This window comes from Podarcis liolepis (assembly GCF_965112155.1).
Source record: "Podarcis liolepis genome assembly, chromosome: 2".
In the NCBI taxonomy this organism is placed as follows: Eukaryota; Metazoa; Chordata; class Lepidosauria; order Squamata; family Lacertidae; genus Podarcis; species Podarcis liolepis.
Window position 1 is genome coordinate 99,729,339 of NC_139555.1, and position 20,677 is coordinate 99,750,015.

General features: G+C 44.0%; 1 protein-coding gene across 50 annotated transcripts in view; it reads left to right on the plus strand.

Moving 5' to 3' along the window:
* Positions 1-20,677, plus strand: part of MAGI1 (membrane associated guanylate kinase, WW and PDZ domain containing 1) — a 480,329-nt gene that overhangs the window by 385,722 nt on the left and 73,930 nt on the right. For 24 of the 50 annotated variants that reach the window (XM_083491069.1, XM_083491086.1, XM_083491107.1 and 21 more), the window contains 5 exons: positions 1,846-1,903; positions 9,680-9,780; positions 12,039-12,131; positions 16,653-16,838; positions 18,216-18,836. In XM_083491069.1, coding sequence (XP_083347195.1) covers positions 1,846-1,903; positions 9,680-9,780; positions 12,039-12,131; positions 16,653-16,838; positions 18,216-18,836 — 1,059 coding nt within the window. Of the gene's footprint in view, positions 1-1,845; positions 1,904-8,319; positions 8,368-9,679; positions 9,781-12,038; positions 12,132-16,652; positions 16,839-18,215; positions 18,837-20,677 lie in introns of all 50 variants that reach the window. The other 26 variants (XM_083491085.1, XM_083491061.1, XM_083491105.1 and 23 more) reach the window with 3 other exon arrangements.

A 20,677-nucleotide genomic window follows, 5' to 3' on the forward strand; every position in this document is an offset into this window, starting at 1 on the left:
TGATGTGCTGTTAAAACTAATGCTCGTTTCACAAACATTGCTTCTTGCTGTGGTCTTAGAATAATTCTCATGCTGGTTATTTTTTACCATTATAGGTAAGCTCAATGAAACGGTCTGATTCTGAAAAAGACACTGATATGCTGAGCATAGAGTGTCTCCTTACTCTCTCTTTCTTTCTTTGAATTCACCCTATCAGTTTAGAAAGAGCCCATGGTTAAAACCCTATTTGGAGTGTGCTATGGCTTGTGATGTTCACATAAACTGGGGAAAGCAAAAGTGATTCATTGGTAAAGGTTTCCTGTGAGCTGGAAGAATTGCTCTTATCATTCAGACTACACAGCCCACACAATTGCCCTCATCTGTATTGTGTCCACAGAGGACAAATGATGGATTCATGTCTTCTGAGGTTGTTCATGGCTGCCTTTCGGAAAAGATGGCACATCCCATCCTCCTTAAAGCTATTAGGCACTGTACCCAAGTTAAGCTTTTTTCCCCCTTCTTTTTTTTAAAAGGTAGCAATTTGCTTCTGATAAGTAGAGCTTCTTCAGAGCAAATCTCATGTTTTGGTGCCTGTGGCCCTTTTGACGCGCCATTCTCTCTTATCGAGAGCAGGAGAAAACAAAACAGACAAGTTAAAAAAGGCAAACTCCGATGTACGCTCAAATGGTTTTTCTTCATTGACTAATTATGCTTATAGAAGTATTTACGCCTCCAGCTTTGCAAGCCTGCAGGCGTGGAGCTCTTAGCTTTTCCTGAGCAATCTTCCTTTTGCTGCATTCCCCACCCCCCACCCCGCAGTTGTAAAACTGAAAATTACTTTAAGGTGCGATTAAGGGATAATGATTTTGTGACAGGTTTTGTAACATGATAAAATGACTGCACGTGCACAGAGATTTATGCTGTCAGCACCGGGATTCTGATCCCTTTCAGTTGTGATAGAAATGTGAAGTGCTTAGATAGAGCTAAGAGACAATTGCTGCAAGTTGGGCCACATTAGCAGTTTGCTAGGTGCTGCGGGAGGAGCTGCCTTTTTGGGGGGGTGCTCACATGGACATCAGCTGGGCATGTTGAAAGACACCAGATCGTGTGACGTTGCTGGGAGCGCTGCCCCTATTTTGCAATATAATTGTGTTACTCTCTATTGTAAAGAATTTCAAAAATCTCGCTCTGCAGACGTAGCTAATGAATATGAGCCTGTTGTCATTTGATCCTTGTTTCAGGGCCCTGTTACCTTCTGGGCTCCGTAAGCCTTTTTGCCATTAAATGTCCATCCAAATGCATTTTGACAGCCATAACAAAAACTTCTGAAACTGAACTAAGTGCTGCACGAAAGCTCCCAGGAGATTGACCTGTGAAAGCTGATGCTGTAGCTTAGGACTGTTGGGCTTGCATCCAGCAAAGTTATTCCTATTAGTGGCAGGGCACCCCACTTGCACAAAATGACATATTCAGCCCACATGCCTCCTGTGCATTTGGGGAAAGGGATCACCAGGAGAAGAAAACAAGAAGTTCTGTTGCTCAGGTGGGAGTCCTTTGCACTAAAGGAACGACATATTTGCATCTTGGTTCATTTTACTGCAACAGACTACCTTTTTGGGTAAAAGAGACTGTGTGTGCCTCACCCTTTAAGCTGCACAATGTGTCCCGAGAAGCCATTTCCATGAATGTGTTGTCCAGTGAGTGAATAGATTGTTTTAAAAAGCGTATTCTTAAAAGTTGCATGCTCTGGGATAATCTAGGATTGCAGCAAGTGTTATGTGAAAACGTAGTTGGGGGCAGCGGGGGAGGATAAATCTGCAAGTGAAAGTAAAATGCTTTAAATAAGTAATATCCATTTGTTTCCAGAACTACCTACTGGTTGGGAAAAGATTGAAGATCCTGTATATGGTGTCTACTATGTAGAGTAAGTAACTTTGTCGCCGTAATGATTTTTATGTGACCCTTAACACGCTGCAGATAGCAGCATCCAACCACTGTGTGGAAATCCACTAGAGTTGGGCATTTGTCACTGGAAATTTAGCCACCTTGAGTGATTTATCGTTAACAGGCTGTGGTGCTATGTGCCAATATGTAGCTAGCAGCATAAAACTGCAAATACTTGGCTCTTTCTGTAGTATGGATGCTTGAAAAGGGAAAGAGAGAGAGGAGGGTACCTCATGCATTGCTCTTGTGCACCCCCTAGTGATAATTAAGGGAGAAAACACAAATTCAGCCTCAGAGAAGGGAAACTCCATTTCCTGTATGCTTTGGAATGATATACTAGTGGTCTGGTGTAAGCTGTTTAATGAAAACGAGTATTGAAAAGAGTTGCTGTGAAATGAAGACAATACAGACCTCAGTTTTAAGTCCTGGGTTCCTAAGTAAATGCCAGTTCAGAAACATTGCCTGCGTCTGAAAAGCAGGGGCACAGGATTCGCAGATTCGCTATCTGAATATGGCAGCAAACTGGCATTCTTAATGACAGGAATCTTCTTAGATTAACTGAACTGGGTCACAGTTTTGGGCTTTAATTCCTGCTTTTGCTAGCGTTGCAGTGTAGCCAAAATGACTACTGTGACTTTATTCCAAATGTGTGGAAACAAACATTACCCAGAAGGAATCCTGCAGTGAGCAGTTGCTTAAAGGGGGGCAGCATTTTTACAAGGGCGACTTCCTTCTCTCCCCCCCCCCCAATTCTGCCTTGCTCTTGATTTAGACGGCAGCTCTCTCCCTTAAGAAATTGAGATTCCATTTTAGTTTCATTGCTAACCCCCACAAGAATGCATATTTAATTATATGTACGAATGAATAGATGAGCTTCCTGGTATCTCTCAGCTCACAGTGTTTTCTTTAGTTGGAAGAGTTAACCTTTCATGGTGTACGTTTGTTGTTTTAACTCATGGCCTCGGTGCCTTGGACTCCAACGTTAGCAAACCGTATAATTAAAACATGACATTTATTTTGCTGGAGACATCAAGGGGAAATATTTATCTTTTCTCTTTCCTTTTCCTTTTTCTTTTTTTGCTATTAAACACCATACTAAGAAATCTCTCCAGTATCTTCCAACCCACTGTGTGTGTGTGTGTGTGTGTGTGTGTGTGTGTGTGTGTGTGTGTGTATGCATGGTGCACAAATAATCCATTTATATTAAGTCCTCTGCTTCATTGAAAAATTGGCTGGCAGCATGAGAAAGCAGCATAAGAGAAACAATGGTTTGGGATCTAAAGAGCTGGTCTGTAGCATTGGACACATGTGCTTGGGCCTGTTAGTTCTTCCCTTTCCACAACAGTCCCGTGGGCCTCTGGAAAAGTTACTCTGGAAGTCAGGGACATCTTTGGAGTGTTTTTCAGCCTGGCATGAGGGGCTGCTGTGGAAAGAGGAACTACACAAACATTGCACAAGTATGTACATGTTTACCTCTGGAAGTTGTTGTTATTATCATCATTCCTGCCTAATTTGCTAAGAAACGTTTAAGGTGGCTTACAACCCAAAACATAAAGCAATAGTAAAATACATTCCAATTCCAATTAAAATAACAAATATTGACATACCACGCGTATGTTTTAATTGTATTTCTATAATTGACACCATTCTCAAGGCGGCTTACCACATAAAAAGTATCCACAAACACATCAAAAAGCACACAGCCAAACAGAATTAAACAATTAAACACATCAAAAAGCACACAACCAAACAGAACAATTTCCACATAAATCCTACTGAGATCTAAATTAATAGTGCAAAAAATTAGCAATAACAGCAACACCCCCTCCTGCAACAAAAATCCTGAAACGATAGCCCAGCCCAAGAGTCTGTTCAGTAGCCTCAGTTTTTGTAGCTGGAGTCAGTCAGGGCCCTGCCCTTCCACTCCAGGTGGGAAAGGCTTGTAAGGCAGGGGACTTACAAGATCTTCCAGGACTCTTAGCCAAGATGGACATAAGAACCAAGCTACCCCATGCTTTATAATTGCCATTGAAACTATGCCAGAAAAATCACGCAAAGGGCTTTTGAAAGAGCCAAGTTTTTCCCAGCCACCTGAAAACAATGCAGTGATGGGGGCTGACATACCTCACTTGGCAAGGCGTTCCACAGGTGGAAGGCCACAGCTGGGAAATCTTTACTGCTGCTTTGTTTACCAGGATCAAGGGATCTAGAGAAAGGCTCTAGGCCAGGGATGTCCAACAGGTATGTCCCTGGGAGGTTGCAGTCGATCGTGGGCTCATTTTTCTTTGCTTTTGCCTAAGAGCACCCAGTCCCGGCCCTTCTCTCCTGCCTGGATTTTCTCCTGATATCTGTAGCTGAAGGCTGAGTTTCACAGCGCTGTTTTAGTGAGCGACTAATCCTGTTCCCCCTTAAAAGCCCCCCCCAACAGAACCCCAACAAAATGGGCATAAAAAAGGTCAACAACTTTTACCTGAACCCCTAAAAACAGGGGTAGATCACTGTCAGATTTTAATTCTGAAAGTAGATTGCAGTCCCTCAGGAGTTGGCTACCCCTACTCTAGGCGATGATCACAGCATGCAGGGAGGAATGTATGGGAGAAGGCAGACCTTAAGTTACTCTAGTTCCAAGCCTTTTGGTACTTAAAATGTTAACACCAGCTCCTTGAATTGAGCACAGATAGAAAGTGGTAGTCATGCTAGCCACATGACCCGCAAGCTGTCTGCGGACAAATGCCGGCTCCCTCGGCCTGTAGAGCGAGATGAGCGTGCAACCCCAGAGTCGCCTGCGACTGGACAAATCAATGCAAATCTTAGAAAACTGGCATGGTAGAATCAAATGGCTAGCACTTGTCGGCATCCTGGTTTCAAGCTTGGTAGCCATTTTCAAACATTTTTCGGTGGCAACCCCACACAGAGCGTGTTACAGTGGTCACATCGTCTGAAGGCCATTGGAGGTATGTCTGACTTTGTCAGGGTGGACTGGTTGACAAATCCGTTGAAGCTGGAATAAGGAACCTTTTGCAACTGATGCCACCGGCACATTTAACAGCACTGGGTGAAGGAGCACACCCAAGCTACGAACCTGATCTTTCTGGTGGACTGTAACCACACTCAGAACATGCTCTACCCGCTTTAGACAGTACACAGACTGCCAGCAGTTCTGTTTTGTGACTGCATTATGCTTCAACCTGTTCCACCCCATCCAGTCTTTGATGGCTACCAATGAGCAGCAACTTTGCAATGAGAGAGAGAGAGAGTTGGGTGCCATCAGCATACTGATGGCTCTGCATCTCAAATACCTAGCTGCCCTCTCCCAGCAGCTTCATTTAGAGGTTAAACAGCGTTGTGCCAGCAAGACAGAGCCTTGCAGAACCCCATTAGCCACTGGCCAAGGAGAAGAGCAACAGTCTACCAGATCCACTCCTTTGGGCCTGTCTCCCAGCAATGCGACTTCAGCACTGAACCCCTAACATACACTCAGAAGGATGCCCATGGTCGATGGTACCAAAAAACACTGGGAGAACCAACAGAGTCACACTTCCACTGTAGATCATAGAGCATCCATACCAAAAGACCAGCAGGCTGAAATCTATATATGATAAACCCACAACATGTGCTTGCTTTACTTAACACAATCACAACTTTATGCTGGTGGTGTTGGTGGGAGGACAAATGAATGAATGCAGAGTGAGAGAAGCCCACTCTCCATTTATTTCATTTCATTTTCCCACACACCCAGTGGCTTTTCCTCACTTACTGGGCTTTGGGAAGGCAGTACGAGGGCTCCAGACAGCGTTCCAGAGCCTGTGTGCATCCTTCCTAAAGCCCCGTGCTTTGATTACTGGAATCTGGGAATGTCACAGGTCTCAACATGACCTTCCCGCAACCTTCCCTGACCCCAATAAGCACCCCTCAGCCTTGCAGGGGTTCCTGACTGTGCACAGTTGTGTGCCTTTGTGCACAAACTCCCACAATGGAGCCCTTGTGTAAGTGGCAGGCCCGCCGTCATTCGTTTCACCAGAAAACTCCTGGAGCTAGAAAGGTAGGATTCACACAATTCTGCTTTTTGCACCGTAATTTCACTTCTCCCCTCATACCCTGACCATTTGATTCTTCACTATATTGCTTCTGTTCTGGGATAGCTTTTTTCAACACACGTTATTTAGATAGGGAAAATATATTGCATAATGAGACTTATCAAATTTGATGAATAGTACGAATGCATGTTCAGGATAATACAATTCCAAGCCTGTCTATTGCCATTTCCTCCTTTGAATCCACAGTTGGTTTTTTTCTCCTTATCTGGCCATTCCTACCTGCAAGTAGGATCAACATATATGTAAGAGCTGTGTGGATGATGAAGATAGCAATAGGTCTGATAAGGTCATACTGGTACTTTTTCACTTTTGCCTTAGTCTTTTTTCTAAAAAAAATGACCGAATATAGCCACCAGGCCTATTGCTCCTGACTGCTACCCATGAACCCGAGAACCTCCATGCTAGTGGCAGTTTAAGCACACAGTATTTAAGCAATACTCATTTTGTGTACGCATTCATACCCCGCCATAATACATGTACATCCACATGTACCCTTGTATCTCATTTTCCTAGTAGTTCAACCCATTATAAACACTTCAGCTGACTTTTCTGGCCTTTTCCTGCCTGTTCCAAGGCCTTCGTCCTTGTAGCCTATTTTGAGGAAGTGCCGAGTGCGGTTAAGAACTAAGACAAAACTTTTATCACCATTCACTCACTGTTTTGCATTTGTGAGATTTGGATTATCTTCAGCTGGCAGGCTTCCACATTTGTTGTCCAAGATCCATTTTCAGTATAGGATGGTAAGGCATCATTTCTCACACTGAGGTTTTGGAGAGGCGTCTAAACATTGTTTGCATGTGTGTGTGTGTGTGTGTGTGTGTGTGTGTGCGTGTGTGTGTGTGTGTGGTAGGGAAGAAGACTTTTCAGTTAGTCAGCTTTGTTGCCTGTACAGCTGCTTCTCATATACCAGGGATGGGGAGCCTTTTCCAGCTTGAGGAACACCTTGCATTTTGGGGAAGCCCCAGGGGTGGGCAGGGCCAGAGGCAAAAGGGGTTGGAGCAACAGGTGCATGCAGTTGGCTGCATCCCAAACATGCAAATGCCAGCAGTTTTAACACCCATACATGTCTCCACATGCAGAAAACAAGAGGCATCGTCATAGTTCAAGGACACCTTCTAGCCAAGAGAAACAGCTTAGAGAGGGCATGGAGCAGGGCAGATGAGCAGCGTGGCCTGAAGCGGGGGGTGGATATGTGGCCAGGAGGTCTGCATTTGTTCCCCAGACCTGAGCCTTGCAACCCAATGGAGTACAAGGACTCACTGAAGGCCAGCTCCAAAGCATGCATAATAGCAATATGGGGGCTTGCTAGACTTCGATTAGCGAGGTCTTCCCCAGGAGGCATTATCTGCATTTGAGCAATATGTACATCCTCTGAAGGAGTACTTCATACGGCTGGCGCTTTCCAAGACCAGGAACAACATCGTCCTTCACACTGACACCAGCTCATATGTTCATAATATGCAAGTCCAAAACTGGACTTGCGCCTCCCATGAGAAGCTGCAGAAGAGCCAACAACGGCTGTATTACTCATCTGGTGCAGCTACCAGGGGAGGTTTGTTTTTTAGCTGGAGGAAGGGAATGGACTTTTTCCTTCCAGTTCCATCCATCTGTGTGCCAATAGGGAAAGCAGTTCTGCTCATTCTTCCTACTTGCTCTGCATGGCCCCACTTGAGAAACAGAGAGAATGACAGAGTTACGAATAACCTCACGTGCTCTCACCCACCAATGTCTGGGATGGAAGGTGTGGGTCACAGCACTGGAGTCCCACAGAGGCTCAAGAAGGGGCTGCTGGCTTGCAGTGACACGGAGCCAGTGTGGTGTAGTGGTTAAGAGCAGTAGTCTCATTATCTGGGGAACCGGGTTCACGTCTCCGCTCCTCCACATGCAGCTGCTGGGTGATCTTGGGCCAGTCACACTTCTCTGAAGTCTCTCAGCCCCACTCACCTCACAGAGTATTTGTTGTGGGGGAGGAAGGAAAAGGAGAATGTTAGCTGCTTTGAGACTCCTTAAAAGGGAGTGAAAGGCGGGATATCAAATCCAAACTCTTCTTCATGAATCGGCCCAAGCCCGGTGCTTCATAACAGAGAGGAAACCTAGGAAGCATTTATTTCCTTCACATTTATTGCACTCATTAAATTAATGTTGCTCTGTCAAATGCAGCCCCTCTCCCTAATAGCTTTTTTTTACGTTGCGAGCTTCTATTACGAGCCGAGCCAAAAGAAATCTGAGCTGGACCCTGTGAGTGCAATGCTGTTGTTTGATAATAGTTTTTGTTTATATATTCTATAACTGCTACAAGGACTGGAGTCCAGATGGACATGAGGGTAAACTTTGCATTGGGCTCAAGGTTTGTATCCAAAGAATTAATGTGAATAACGCACAGGCACAAACACGGGAGCAATAGGGGAGGCCTGTCTTTCAGCATTTAGCTTATAAGGAAACCTGCACTGCTCTTATACTTAGTGGCTCAAAAGCTGCCAGGGTGCCCTTGACGAGGTGCTGGCAGTCTTGTCTCCTCCCTGCCACGGTGCCCCACAGCCTTGGCAAGTGCAGTGATACAGGTGCCACTCCAGCCATTCACACAGCGCCTTAAACCTGTTCCATCGTGGTGCTTCAAAAAGTCTAGGGCCTGATCCTACCCACCACTGCACCATCATAGCAGATCAGGCTCTAAAATTGCATCTGATTGCATCCAGCCGATCCCCAGGTTTTCGCACTTTCCCATTGTTTTCAATGGAGCTGTGCCAAAGGCAGACAGACACCAATTGTGTTTCTTTTTCGTTGGGTCATCCAGGCACGGCCATGTGGTAATTCAGGAAGTGCCAGTCGGACTCTAGCTCAGGTTCGTTGAAAACAATGGAGCACCCCAGGGAAAATGAACATGCTCAAAAGAACTCTTGCCTTTGGAATCACGGAGCTGTGTTTTGTTTTTGTTTTTTTAAAAAAGTAACCTATAAGCGAGATCTCCAAGTGGCTGTAGCAAGACTAATAATGGCTTAAAGTTATTGGCTTAACTTTTTGATAACAGAGTTGCTTTGTTCTTCTAACCTTTTCACAGGTGTTTTTAATTTTCGGCCATCCATCCTTTATTTATGTGGCAGACTTTGGAGTCCCCATATGCTGATTTGTTTTGGAGATTTCTGCTAGGGTTATTAACTCGCAGCGATAGTGTCCGTGGCTTGTTTGTGGTCTTTCAGCTAAGCCTCTCTGCAGTCTGCTTTTGCAAAGTTTATTCCGGAGCATTTATAAGTAGCTTGCATGTACTGTGATGATATAGCATGTTGTTCAGATATCTTAGAGATATCGCCGCCGTATTAAACTCTGCTGAACCCAACAATGGCTGCACATCTGAGAATCGGATGACTGTCTTGCATGGACTCTCCTGCCTTAATATCATTGTTCGCAGATAAACTGCTACTTTAGAGTATTTGAAAGAATTAGCCTTACTCTTCAAGATGCCATGCCAGATAAGAAGCTGTGAACATTTCCCCACCCCTTTAGAGCAGCTTTCTGACACATAGTCCACAGGTCTTGCATTTGACTTCTCTCCTCCCCCTGCCACGTTTCTGTTAGAGGAGCCTTTGAGCTTGCTTAAGGTTTCTTTTTCTTTTCTGTTTTCGCCAAGTATTCCCTTATTTAACGGCGATCTTTCTTTTTAGCCACATCAACCGGAAAACACAATATGAAAACCCAGTTCTGGAAGCTAAACGGAAGAAACAGCTTGAGCAGCAGCAGCAGCAACCACCACAACCACCAGAAGGTTGGCAACTACTCTGCAAAATTGTCAGGGTTGAAATATTTGCTAAACACCACATGTACTTCCTTAAGGTTTCGTATTGTTTAATTATTGAATTCCTGGCTAGGCCCAGCTGCCCTTCCATACAGAGCCAGGCGCAGTTGAAGAGAGATAACAGTGCATGGGCAGAAATACACCAGAACTGATTAATAATCCTGGCCTGCAAAAACCAGTCCCAATATAACTACATTTGCCTCTATTATGAAATATATGTAGCCTTTGCAGAGTCCCCATACAGAGTCCTGCAGGTTGTGATTTATCTACCAAGAGTACTCTTCTGAGAGCGTCCACAGACAGCTTAGCACAAGCCAGCAAAATGGCAGGTTCCCAGAACTGCATACCACGGGCTGTAACCAATATTTGTCACTCACAGTTTGTTTTGCAGAGGCAAACCATGAGCCTGGGTTTGGACATAATGCTAAGCCAAACCACGGCTAAGCCCCAAACAGCAGAATCAGTGGGGAGTGCAATAGCTATGATCTTCGCTTTGGGAACCCACACGTCTGTTCATTCACGTTGGTGTCGCATTGCTTGCATTTGTGCAAACTGAGCCAGCATATTTACTCTACTGGTTTATTGGGTTAGGATGCATAGTAGAATACAGGATATATGTGAATAGACACTGACGGTTCAGATATCCTTTTTGTTTTAATGTGTAAATGCTTCAAGCAGCTGACCATTATTGCAGCACCCAATGACAAAATTGCAGGCATTAGGAAATAGAACAAGCAGGAAGCTGTCGTTGAAAATGGCTGGCCCTCCCTTCGGTGTCTGTGGATGAGAAAGAACTTGTCTAGTTCCTCAAGTTGCTGCTGTGTGTTCACCATAGGCAAACCAGTGAATACTTTCAGGGGGGGGGGACTGATGTGTGCAACTGCTTTAAAGCACAGAGCTGCTCCAGAAGTAATGCAAGTGCGACGCAAGGCATTCTCTCCTGTGTGGATTTCAGTATCCATGATCTAAAGTTCCAAATGCAAAGGATGCAAACCCATGTGGGTATTTGCACAAACCCATCCAATGTGGACAACTGAGAGGTGGCCAAAGAAAGATCAGTGATTGCAGTGAACAGAGTCCTGTGGCACACATCTTGCAGGCAGGAATCACTGGCATTTCCAGGTGTGTGCCGTTTGTTTTTTTAAGTCATATCAGGAAGAAACATCTCTGCGAGAGAGCTTGGCGAGCAGCTATCACAGGTGGTAGGACCAGGCTAGATAAAGCAGTGGTTTACCTCTGTTTGAGACAGTTTCATAATCTCACATGTTCACAGATGAATTTGAACTATAATCAGCTTAGTTGAACTCAGGCACATCATGAGGAGCTGCAATGGGAAGGAGAAGCTGTCCCCACCTGCCCTGATCTCCAGAAAAAATGGCAAAGGCAGCAGACAGCTCGGTTCCAGGCATTGCCTGGTTAATGGGCAAGTTGTCTCTAAGCCAAGCAGCACTAAGTGCCTCTCCTTTCCTTACAGTTATTGTTTATTTCATCTGTTTGAACATGTATACCCTTCCCCACCACTCAGGGCATTTTACAACGTTTAAGATTACGATGTCATCAACATAGCCAGTATAAAACAGAGCCAAGGAGACTGGATCATTTTTATAAAAAAAAAGCATAAAAACATGATCTGCCACATACAACAAAAGCTCACTCTCCTCCATAGATTTGTCTGAGATTCAAAATAAACGAAGGCCCAATAAAAGGCAAGGCAATTTCAGATGGGAGGTTGAACGAGTTGTAACGTGCACTAAAATGCTGTGTGTGTGGCCTTACAGTGTAAGCATGGGTGGTTAACCCTAACTACTGCATCTGTCTCTCCTCTGTGACCACAAATATCCATTCGCTAGTCAGGCATTGCCCCTCATTTTCCACACTCCCAACATGTGGTTAATCTTGCGTTCTCATCCTTGATCACATTAGGCAAGGATTCCAGATTCCAGATGTTGTTGGACTGCAACTCCCACCATCCCTGACCGTCGGCCATACTGGCTGGGCCTGGCAGATTCCAGGTTTAGGGAGATGGATCACTTTCCCCCCGTAACTTCCCATGGTTGGGCAGGCTCTGAGAGACTCCCATCGTGACAAGTCTTCTGTTGGGTTGCAAATAAAGTTGACTAGGCACTTGAAGAGCCATCGTGGTCGGCATGTCAAGTCCCTCTTGATTGCTGATTTTCCCCTGGTGTCAACAGAGTAAAAGCCAATGCACGTCTGTTTTCTTTTCTCAGAATGGACAGCGGAGCACCCGCCACTTGCCCCTCCTGCCGTTCCAAACCACACTCCCAACAAGCAGGAGACAGTTCGAGATGCTCCAGTACAAAGTAAGTTGCTGTAATACATATTTCTCTTTCGCAAGAAGAAGAAAATAAAAAAAATGATTCAGATAGTGTCATTATCTAATAAGATATGCTTCCTTGGGGGTGTGGTGAAGTGCTCAGGGAAAGGTTTTGCCTGATTTTCAGTTAGAGGAAGGGTCTTCTTAGCTCAGTGGTAGAATCGTAGAGTTGGAAGGTGGTCCCTTCCAGGAATCTCAACTCAAGCATCCATGACAGATGACCATCCAACCTCTGCTTAGAAACCTCCAAGGAAGGAGAGTTCACCACCTCTTGTGGGAGTCTGTTCCACTGCCAAACAGCTCTTACTGTCAGAAAGTTTTTTTCCGAATGTTTAGTCAGAATCTCCTTTCTTGCAACTTGAAGCCACTGGTTCTAGTTATACCCTCCAGAGCAGGAGAAAACAAGCTTGTTCCCTTTCCCATGTGAGAGCCTTTAAGATATTTGAAGACAATAATAATAATAATAATTTTTATTTATACCCCGCCCTCCCCAGCCAAGGCCGGGCTCAGGGCGGCTAACAGGCAATAATAAAAACAAGTTGAATAAATACAACTTAAAAACAAGATTAAAATACAACATTAAAATATTGAAACATTAAAATAGTAAAATGCAGCCTCATCACAGGAGGAGAAAGGAAAAAGGAAAAAGAAAGAGGAGGAGGGAATCAAATTGGCTCCAAGCCAAAGGCCAGGCGGAACAACTCTGTCTTACAGGCCCTGCGGAAAGCAGAGCGTTCCACCAGGCCGGAGCCAGAGTTGAAAAGGCCCTGGCTCTGGTGGAAGCTAATCTAACTTCCTTAGGGCCTGGGACCTCTAGGGTGTTGCTATTTATGGACTTTGAGGCTCTCCGTGGGGCATACCAGGAGAGGTGGTCCCGTAGGTACGAGGGTCCTAGGCCATGAAGGGCTTTAAAGGTCAAAACCAGCACCTTAAATCTGACCCTGTACTCCACCAGGGAGTCATATCTCCTCTCAGTCTCTTCTTTTCCAGGCTAAACATACTCAGCTCCTTCAAGCACTCTGTGATCACAACCTTGTGTGGTGGGGTGGCTAAGTAGAGATGCCCAGAGTGGCGGGGGCAACCCAATCAGATAGGTGGGGTTTTCCTCACTTACTGGTCTTCCAGAGGGGAGCAGGAGGGCTCCAACAGCATCCCAGAGCCCTCACACTGCCTTCCCAAAGCCCGATAAGCATGGCTGCGCCTTCCTTACCAACCTCTGGGAAGGAGATGTGAGGGCTCTGAGAACATCCCAGAGGCAGGCAAAAAAGACATCTGCTTGATTACTGGGCTCTGGGAAGATCGTGGGATGCCAGTAAGCAGCTTCTGGCTCATGGTGGTTTCCAGGGGTTCCTGACTTTGCACAATTTTCCCTTTGTGCACCAACCCCTGGAACTGAAGCCTCGCACAAGTGCTAGGTCCACACCAGTACTTTCTCATGCCCAATAGCTGTGACTTAACAAGAAGTGCTAGTGCATGTGACTGTGCAAAGAAATCTCTCTCGCACACAAACTAGCTTGGGACTAGCTCACTTCCTGTCCTGAAGCTTTTCCCTCCGCCTCCAAACAAATACACTGGTGGAGTTATCCATTGTATGAGAAGCATGAAGATGCTGGTAGCATGCTGCTCTCAAGCGCAAGGAACTTCTGTGCACTTGCCTTTCTCATGCTTGTTCGGCACACTTGCCAATGCCTCTTTAGGACACGTTGAGTCAGGATGGCGGCATGTGTTGTGCCCATTCAGAAAACAAGTTCAGCATGTGCCAGTCCATGGAAAACGTGTTGAGTTCAGCTCATTGAAAAGAACCATTGTGTGAACTGGGGCCTAAGCTGCACAGGCTGAAACACTTGGAAAAAATGAAGTCAGGTTGGAAAAGGCACAAAAATAGTACCGACTCTGCTGCCTTCTTATTATTTTATTAACATATTTTTATTGCTGGTATGTAAAGATGCAAATGGCAAAATTGCTAATGAATTTAAGTGAATAAATACATAACTTATCTCTTCTTCAGAGGTTCCCCATGGCATACTCATCTCCTTGCTTGGTGATTTTATACTTTCAAAAATCCATTCAGGCTCAAAAATAATTAGCACCGCTTAAAGCTTTGGTGTTCTGAGTCACCCTTGAGAGTCATATTATGTATCACCTTGTCGTCTTGGCTGGTGTGTGCAAAAACCTATTTTTGTAAATACCAAATTCACCCTTGCGGTGTTGAAAAGTATTCTCCTTCGCTGTGTGTAATTCTTCTGCAGCTTTCAATTCCATAGCTGTCCTGTGGGGAAGACGTATTTGTCATGGCTATTTGCGAGGGGACAATGCCAACATAACATTATCTGCGGTTTCTTGGTCCCTCCTATGCATTTCGCCTGTGCGTGTTTCCAAGCAGTTCATCCTTGTATCCCCTTCTCACTTTTCATCAGATATGATGCTCTCAGTTTCAGCTGCACAAAGAAGAAAAGCATTCATCTTTCTTGATTCTTCCATGAGGCTGCAGCCCTATAAGGCAATGGGGGGGGGGTGTTGTTTCTAATACTAGTGTGCAAATTGGTTCCTACGGATGTTGTGGGCATGGGTGGGGTTGGAATTAAAGGGGAAAGGACTCCATAGTTCAGTGGATGAGCACATGGATAAGGGCCTAGATTCATTCTTTAGTGCATGCTGTAATATCAGGAAATATCTCAGCTCAAGAACATGAGGAGCAGCTGCCAGACAATACTGTATCTGATGAGCCTGTGTTCTGACTTGGTATAGGGCAATCTAGCATGAGCTAAGCCATTACACTTGCCATATTCTTACACCTGCTATGTCTGTAAATGTATTCTGAGCCAAGCTTTGGCTCAGCCTGTGCCTGGGTTCATGGTTAAGCTCTCTGCAGACTAACCATGACCTGTAACCAAAAGCCAACCTTGGTTATTGCTCATGGTTAGTTTGAAGAGAGCTTAACCACGAGCCCTCTTAGCTCCATACAGTATGGTATCAGTTTATTGTTCTAGCCACAGGCAACGGCAAACCCACAGCAACAGTACCAATAAAACAATACAGATTATGTGTCCATAATGTGAGCCAACATCCATGATGTAATTCAGAGGTTACCAGAGGCACCAGCAAAGTCAAATACACCTTGATTTTAAATTAAACCTCGGAATCGCCACAATAACTGCAGTGATTTTAACTAACACCTTTCACCTGATTTTATTTTATTTTATTTGCAGCTAGTGCATAGAGGGACATTCTGTGTGTTACAAAGCAATTACTGTCACTCAAAATAAACCAACACACACACACACACACACACACACACACACACACCACTCCTTAGTTCAATGTGGCAACCAAAAGGAACAGAGGGGATCAAAGAGGAGATGCCAATCAATCAGTCAGTCAGTCAATTTATTGTGCATAGCCTTTACAATGTACAGCAAAGGGCAAGGCAAGGGTTTGCTCTGAAATCGCACAACATACCCTATAAAAGTTTACAGCATAAAATTTAAAAAATTAGAGAGCATTCACATATCCGGAATGAGCTTCTTAGCTGCCAGAGCAAATTTGGCTGCCAGGTGTATAATCTCAAGATCTTTTATCAGCTAAAAGTTCGACTGTCACCTCCTGAGGCCATCAGTTAAAAATATATTATTTTTAAAAAAATCTCTTGGCATTGTATATGGGGGCAAATCCACAGGTAGCACATAATATCCTTGACCTGATTGCCTCCATAAATGCATTTGCGTTCCATATGGGGAATACCCCTCTTAAGTATGCTGATGGCATCTGCTGGAACCTTAGTTCAACAAATGCCCTACGCAGTTGCAGGAAAGTCAGTGTCTCAAGGTAGTGGGGCCTTGAATGGTTGATCTTAATTTGGGGGTACCTAGTAGAGTTATGGGCAGCTACAGTGGATGTTCTATCTTGATTGGCATCCTGGTCAAAGAGCCAATTTCTAAGGTCACGTAACCGAGGGCCAAATATTTCTCCATTTGGAGATTGTAAGCTCTGAGCTTATTGTAACAGCTGTCCTTGGATACCCATAAGTTTGCACTAAAGCCATAGTTTGGCTAAGTGTGATGTGCAGGCCAGGCCTTTGACAATAACCGGCTGTACTTAATAAGGTTGTCTTGCTTTAAAAAGAAAAGCGCTTTTGCAATTAAGATGTGCATTACAGTGGGAATTAACTTGTATCGCTGCCCTTTAATTTCCTTTTGGATTGGATGTTACTGTATTAATTGCTGTAACAGTTCCAGCCGAGGAGAGATGGTGACGGCGATGCATTTTAATTGAGCTTCCTTCTTGGGGGAGAATGTACTCCCATCTTTTGAGCTTCCCAGGAGTTTCTCACCTGCCTGGGGGAAAAAAGGAGCCCTCTGAAGCTTGGAATCTTGCTCATCCTTAGAAGTGAGTTCATAGTGTTGCTGCGAAAGGTTAAGAAAAGGGGGTAGTGGAGAGGCGTGCTTGTCTCTTTTTTCTTCTTTCTTTCCTTCCTTGGCATGTTTATAAACTTCTGAAACTTCCACAGCAGGAAAGCCGTTTTTCACACGGAACCCGTCTGAACTGAAAGGAAAGTTCATTCACACCAAACTGAGGAAAAGCAGCAGGGGTTTTGGTTTCACCGTCGTCGGCGGGGATGAACCGGATGAATTTCTTCAGATAAAGAGTTTGGTGCTTGATGGGCCTGCAGCCCTGGATGGCAAAATGGAAACAGGTAGTGTTGTCAGTCTGGCTTCAAAAACACTCCCCAAATGCTTTGCGCTCATGTAATATTAGCAGGTTCGGGCAGCTGGTGTGGCCCAGAGAGCAGAGGTTTTTGAGCTTTTAAACCGTGAAGATCTGAGGTCAAATGGCAAGTTAAGACACAGAATTGGTGGGGTGGGGTGCACCTGGTGTATCGGTTTGCTGTGACCTCAGTCTATAAAACAAGGCTAATAAAGCCTCCCTTGATATAAGTGTTTTAAAGCACTCAGAAGCGTGCAATAATTTTTTGGCCACTTGATCAATGAATCTCTGATGCTCAACAAAACAAGCAGGCTTGTCACAGTGTTGTATGCTTGACAAGTAATATTTTGTACCTAGATGGGATCCATTTGAAACATGGCACTCTACCGGAAGGGGTTGGCAAGCATTTGATGACCCCTTTTATGTAGCTCCTAGACATCCTCCAGATGTCGATGGACCACAGCTCTGATTATTGGCCATCCCTGATTATTGGCTGGGATTGATTTGACTCATACCGTTTTACAGGAGGCTACATTCCAGCCATGTAAAAGCTCCACACACTTCTTTCTATCCAGGCGAACAAGGGGATTATCACAGTTATAAGGCGGGTTTGGGGGGGTTTTATTTGGGGGGGGTGTAATTGAAGAGTTTCTAATCAGCAACACTGAATGGCAGTTAAGTGCGTTGTAGTCGTCTACAGCTACTTTGTTCCAGAAATTAAAAGAAGATTCCACTGCCTTTTGAAGTTATTTCTCAGTATGTTAGTCTGCACAACCACCTCTGCAAGTGCCTGTGTCTTCTTATAAAAGTTCCATTGCGCTGGGGATATTTAGGGATTCCCATCTTAAATCAAACTTACGGTCAATATTTCATCCTTCACCTTTGTTTTTTATGGTGTTTCTACTTTAAAGATAGGGAACCGAGGATTCAGAGAAACCCAAGTCCGGACTCTAAATTCTGCCCATTTGACCACATTGGCTTGCTTGTCGTTTGTACAGAACTCCATTTTGGTTTTCCTGTGCTTTTCCTCTTCACAGTTGCTGTTAAAAAGTCATTAAAAAGTCTGAGGCATCCAAAGACAAATGCACTTGATGCTTCATGCCCAATAGGTGTGCGCAGAATGTTTCTTAAAACAGCCACCACCCACGACACAAAATTTAAAAAACTTGCCATAAAAGTGTGGGGGTTTTCAGGCAGCTTGTGACATAGCAAAATGTGTTGAGTGTTTGCTGGTCAAATGCATGTTTAAAAAATATGACTGGAGATGCACTTCGGCAAACCTAAGGTAGTCCCCATGCCATGATGTGCTGATGCAACAGGCTTGGGCGTTGTAAATTCACAGACTTCTCATCCGCTTGCTCCCTAGGGGACGTTATCGTCAGCGTGAATGACACGTGTGTGCTGGGCCATACGCACGCTCAAGTTGTCAAAATCTTCCAGTCGATCCCCATCGGTGCCAGCGTGGATCTAGAACTCTGCCGAGGCTATCCTCTGCCTTTCGACCCCGACGATCCCAACACGAGCCTAGTGACCTCTGTGGCCATCTTGGATAAAGAACCGATCATTGTGAACGGGCAGGAGAACTATGACTCCCCGGCGAGTCACGGCAGCAAAACGGGGAAAGTAAACGGGATGAAGGAGCCCAGGCCCAGCAGCCCGGCTGAGGTTTCCTCGAACGGATCCCACGGCTACCCCAATGACACCGTCTCTTTGGCTTCTTCTATAGCGACGCAACCTGAACTCATCACTGTACATATAATCAAAGGGCCCATGGGCTTTGGCTTCACTATAGCAGACAGTCCCGGGGGCGGGGGACAGAGAGTGAAGCAAATCGTTGACAGCCCAAGGTGCCGAGGCCTAAAAGAAGGGGATCTTATAGTGGAAGTCAGTAAGAAGAATGTCCAGAATCTAACTCACAACCAAGTAGTGGATATGCTTATCGAATGCCCAAAAGGAAGCGAGGTGACACTGCTGGTACAGCGAGGAGGTAGGTGTGATGTGTATTTTCTTTTAGTTCACACAGAACAGCACGGACTTAAAAGCAGCCTCTCCCAGCCAGGTGCCCTCCGGATGTTGTCGAACTTCAGTTCCCATCCGCTGCCAGTGGTCAGGGATGATGGGAGTTGTAGTCCGACGATTTCTGGGTGATACCAGGTTGGAGATGCCTGGCTTCAAACATATATGTTTGAATACACACAGCCACCAGAGACTGATGAAAACTGATAGTCATTTGCCTCTTCATTTGGATCATTGTTTTGAAAAACCCTGTAGAAATATAACAAAAGATGTGTCCCTGGTATTCTAAGCTTATTTTAGATATGGAAGAGACTCGAGTCAATATGGCTCAGAATTGCTGAGAAGCGTTTTCTCGCTGAAAGTGGAATAGTTAAGCAAGCTCAATATTGAGATTCTTCATCATATACTTAGAAGCCTGGCAGTTTCGATTTTTTACTTTATTTTAAATGCATCCGTACCGATGCATTAGAAAAAGAAAATGACACATAGTATTAATCTTCCCATAGCAAACTGCATATGGAAATGGGAATCATGGTTGACATTTAAACTTCCTCATTATATATCCTGGGTATAATGAGATGGTGTGATCAGAAACTGCAGGTATCCAGTTTTAATTAGAATCTGAAATGATGAGTCAGCTGATTTTCGATTTATTTGTTTTTAATTTATCGGTCTCATTTCTGTCTTATATTTTAGTCCCGTATCAGTCGATCACCTCATTGCAGAAACAAAGGAAAGGAATTGCTATGACCTTGCTTTAGTTGCCATGCTCAACTTTTTGCATCCCCAGAAAGGTGGATTTGATTTAAATCAAATCAAATCGATTACAATCACGATTTAACTCATGATTTAAATCACTAGTCAGTAAGACTTGATTTAAATCATTATTATTTTTTACAGAAAGACTCATTCTTGCTGGTATAATCTTAATATTTACAACCAGATGAAGGTTTCATTTCTGGAATAATAAATTTCCAGAGTAGTTTTTACAGTTATATCAAAAATTACTGATTTGGTTATACTGTTAGAAATACATAGACCGATAATTATGAAATTATTGTGAGGTTTAATAAGTTAACTGTTTATATTTGGGCAACTTTTCTGCTGTACTTTATTGGAAGGAGAAAAATAATCATTTCCTTAGTAACAATTGAAACAATTCATTTAACTAAAACAATAACATTATAGCATATGTATCCATGTTTGTTAACTGATGTGGTTAAACAATTTTCTTAAAACAAACAAACAAATCTTAGACTGCATTTTAGCACACATGAAAAACTTAAATCCTTATTTCTTGATGAATAGCCTTTGGACTATAATGCAACTTAAACAGAAAACTATCTTTAGATAGATTTTTTTTCATCCAAAAGCATTTTATTTTAAAAATCCAATTTAAATTAAAAAAAATCTGATTTAAATAAAAAAATCTGATTTAAATAAAACAATCATTTTTCTTTTTTAAAAAATCCTTGATTTTTATGCACCCTGCTTTGATGCTCAGTGCTTAATTATGCTTTCCACCTGCTGGAAAAGTGATTCAGTACTTTTCTGAGAGGAGGGAGGGCTAATCACCTCCGAGCTGTGTCTCTTACCTTCTCATAACCTGCCCGACATCAGCTGTCTACATTCACGTAATCACAGCCAGGACATACACATGCAGCTTTCACCTACATGCAGTCCTTTTGCACCTGCTTCCTGGGAATGAGCAGGAAACAAACTAGGAAGCTACAGGTGAGCTTAATGTGGACTTCCAAATCTAGGCTTGTTCGGAAGCCATTAATCCTATTTTTTTCCACTTTACACATCCTG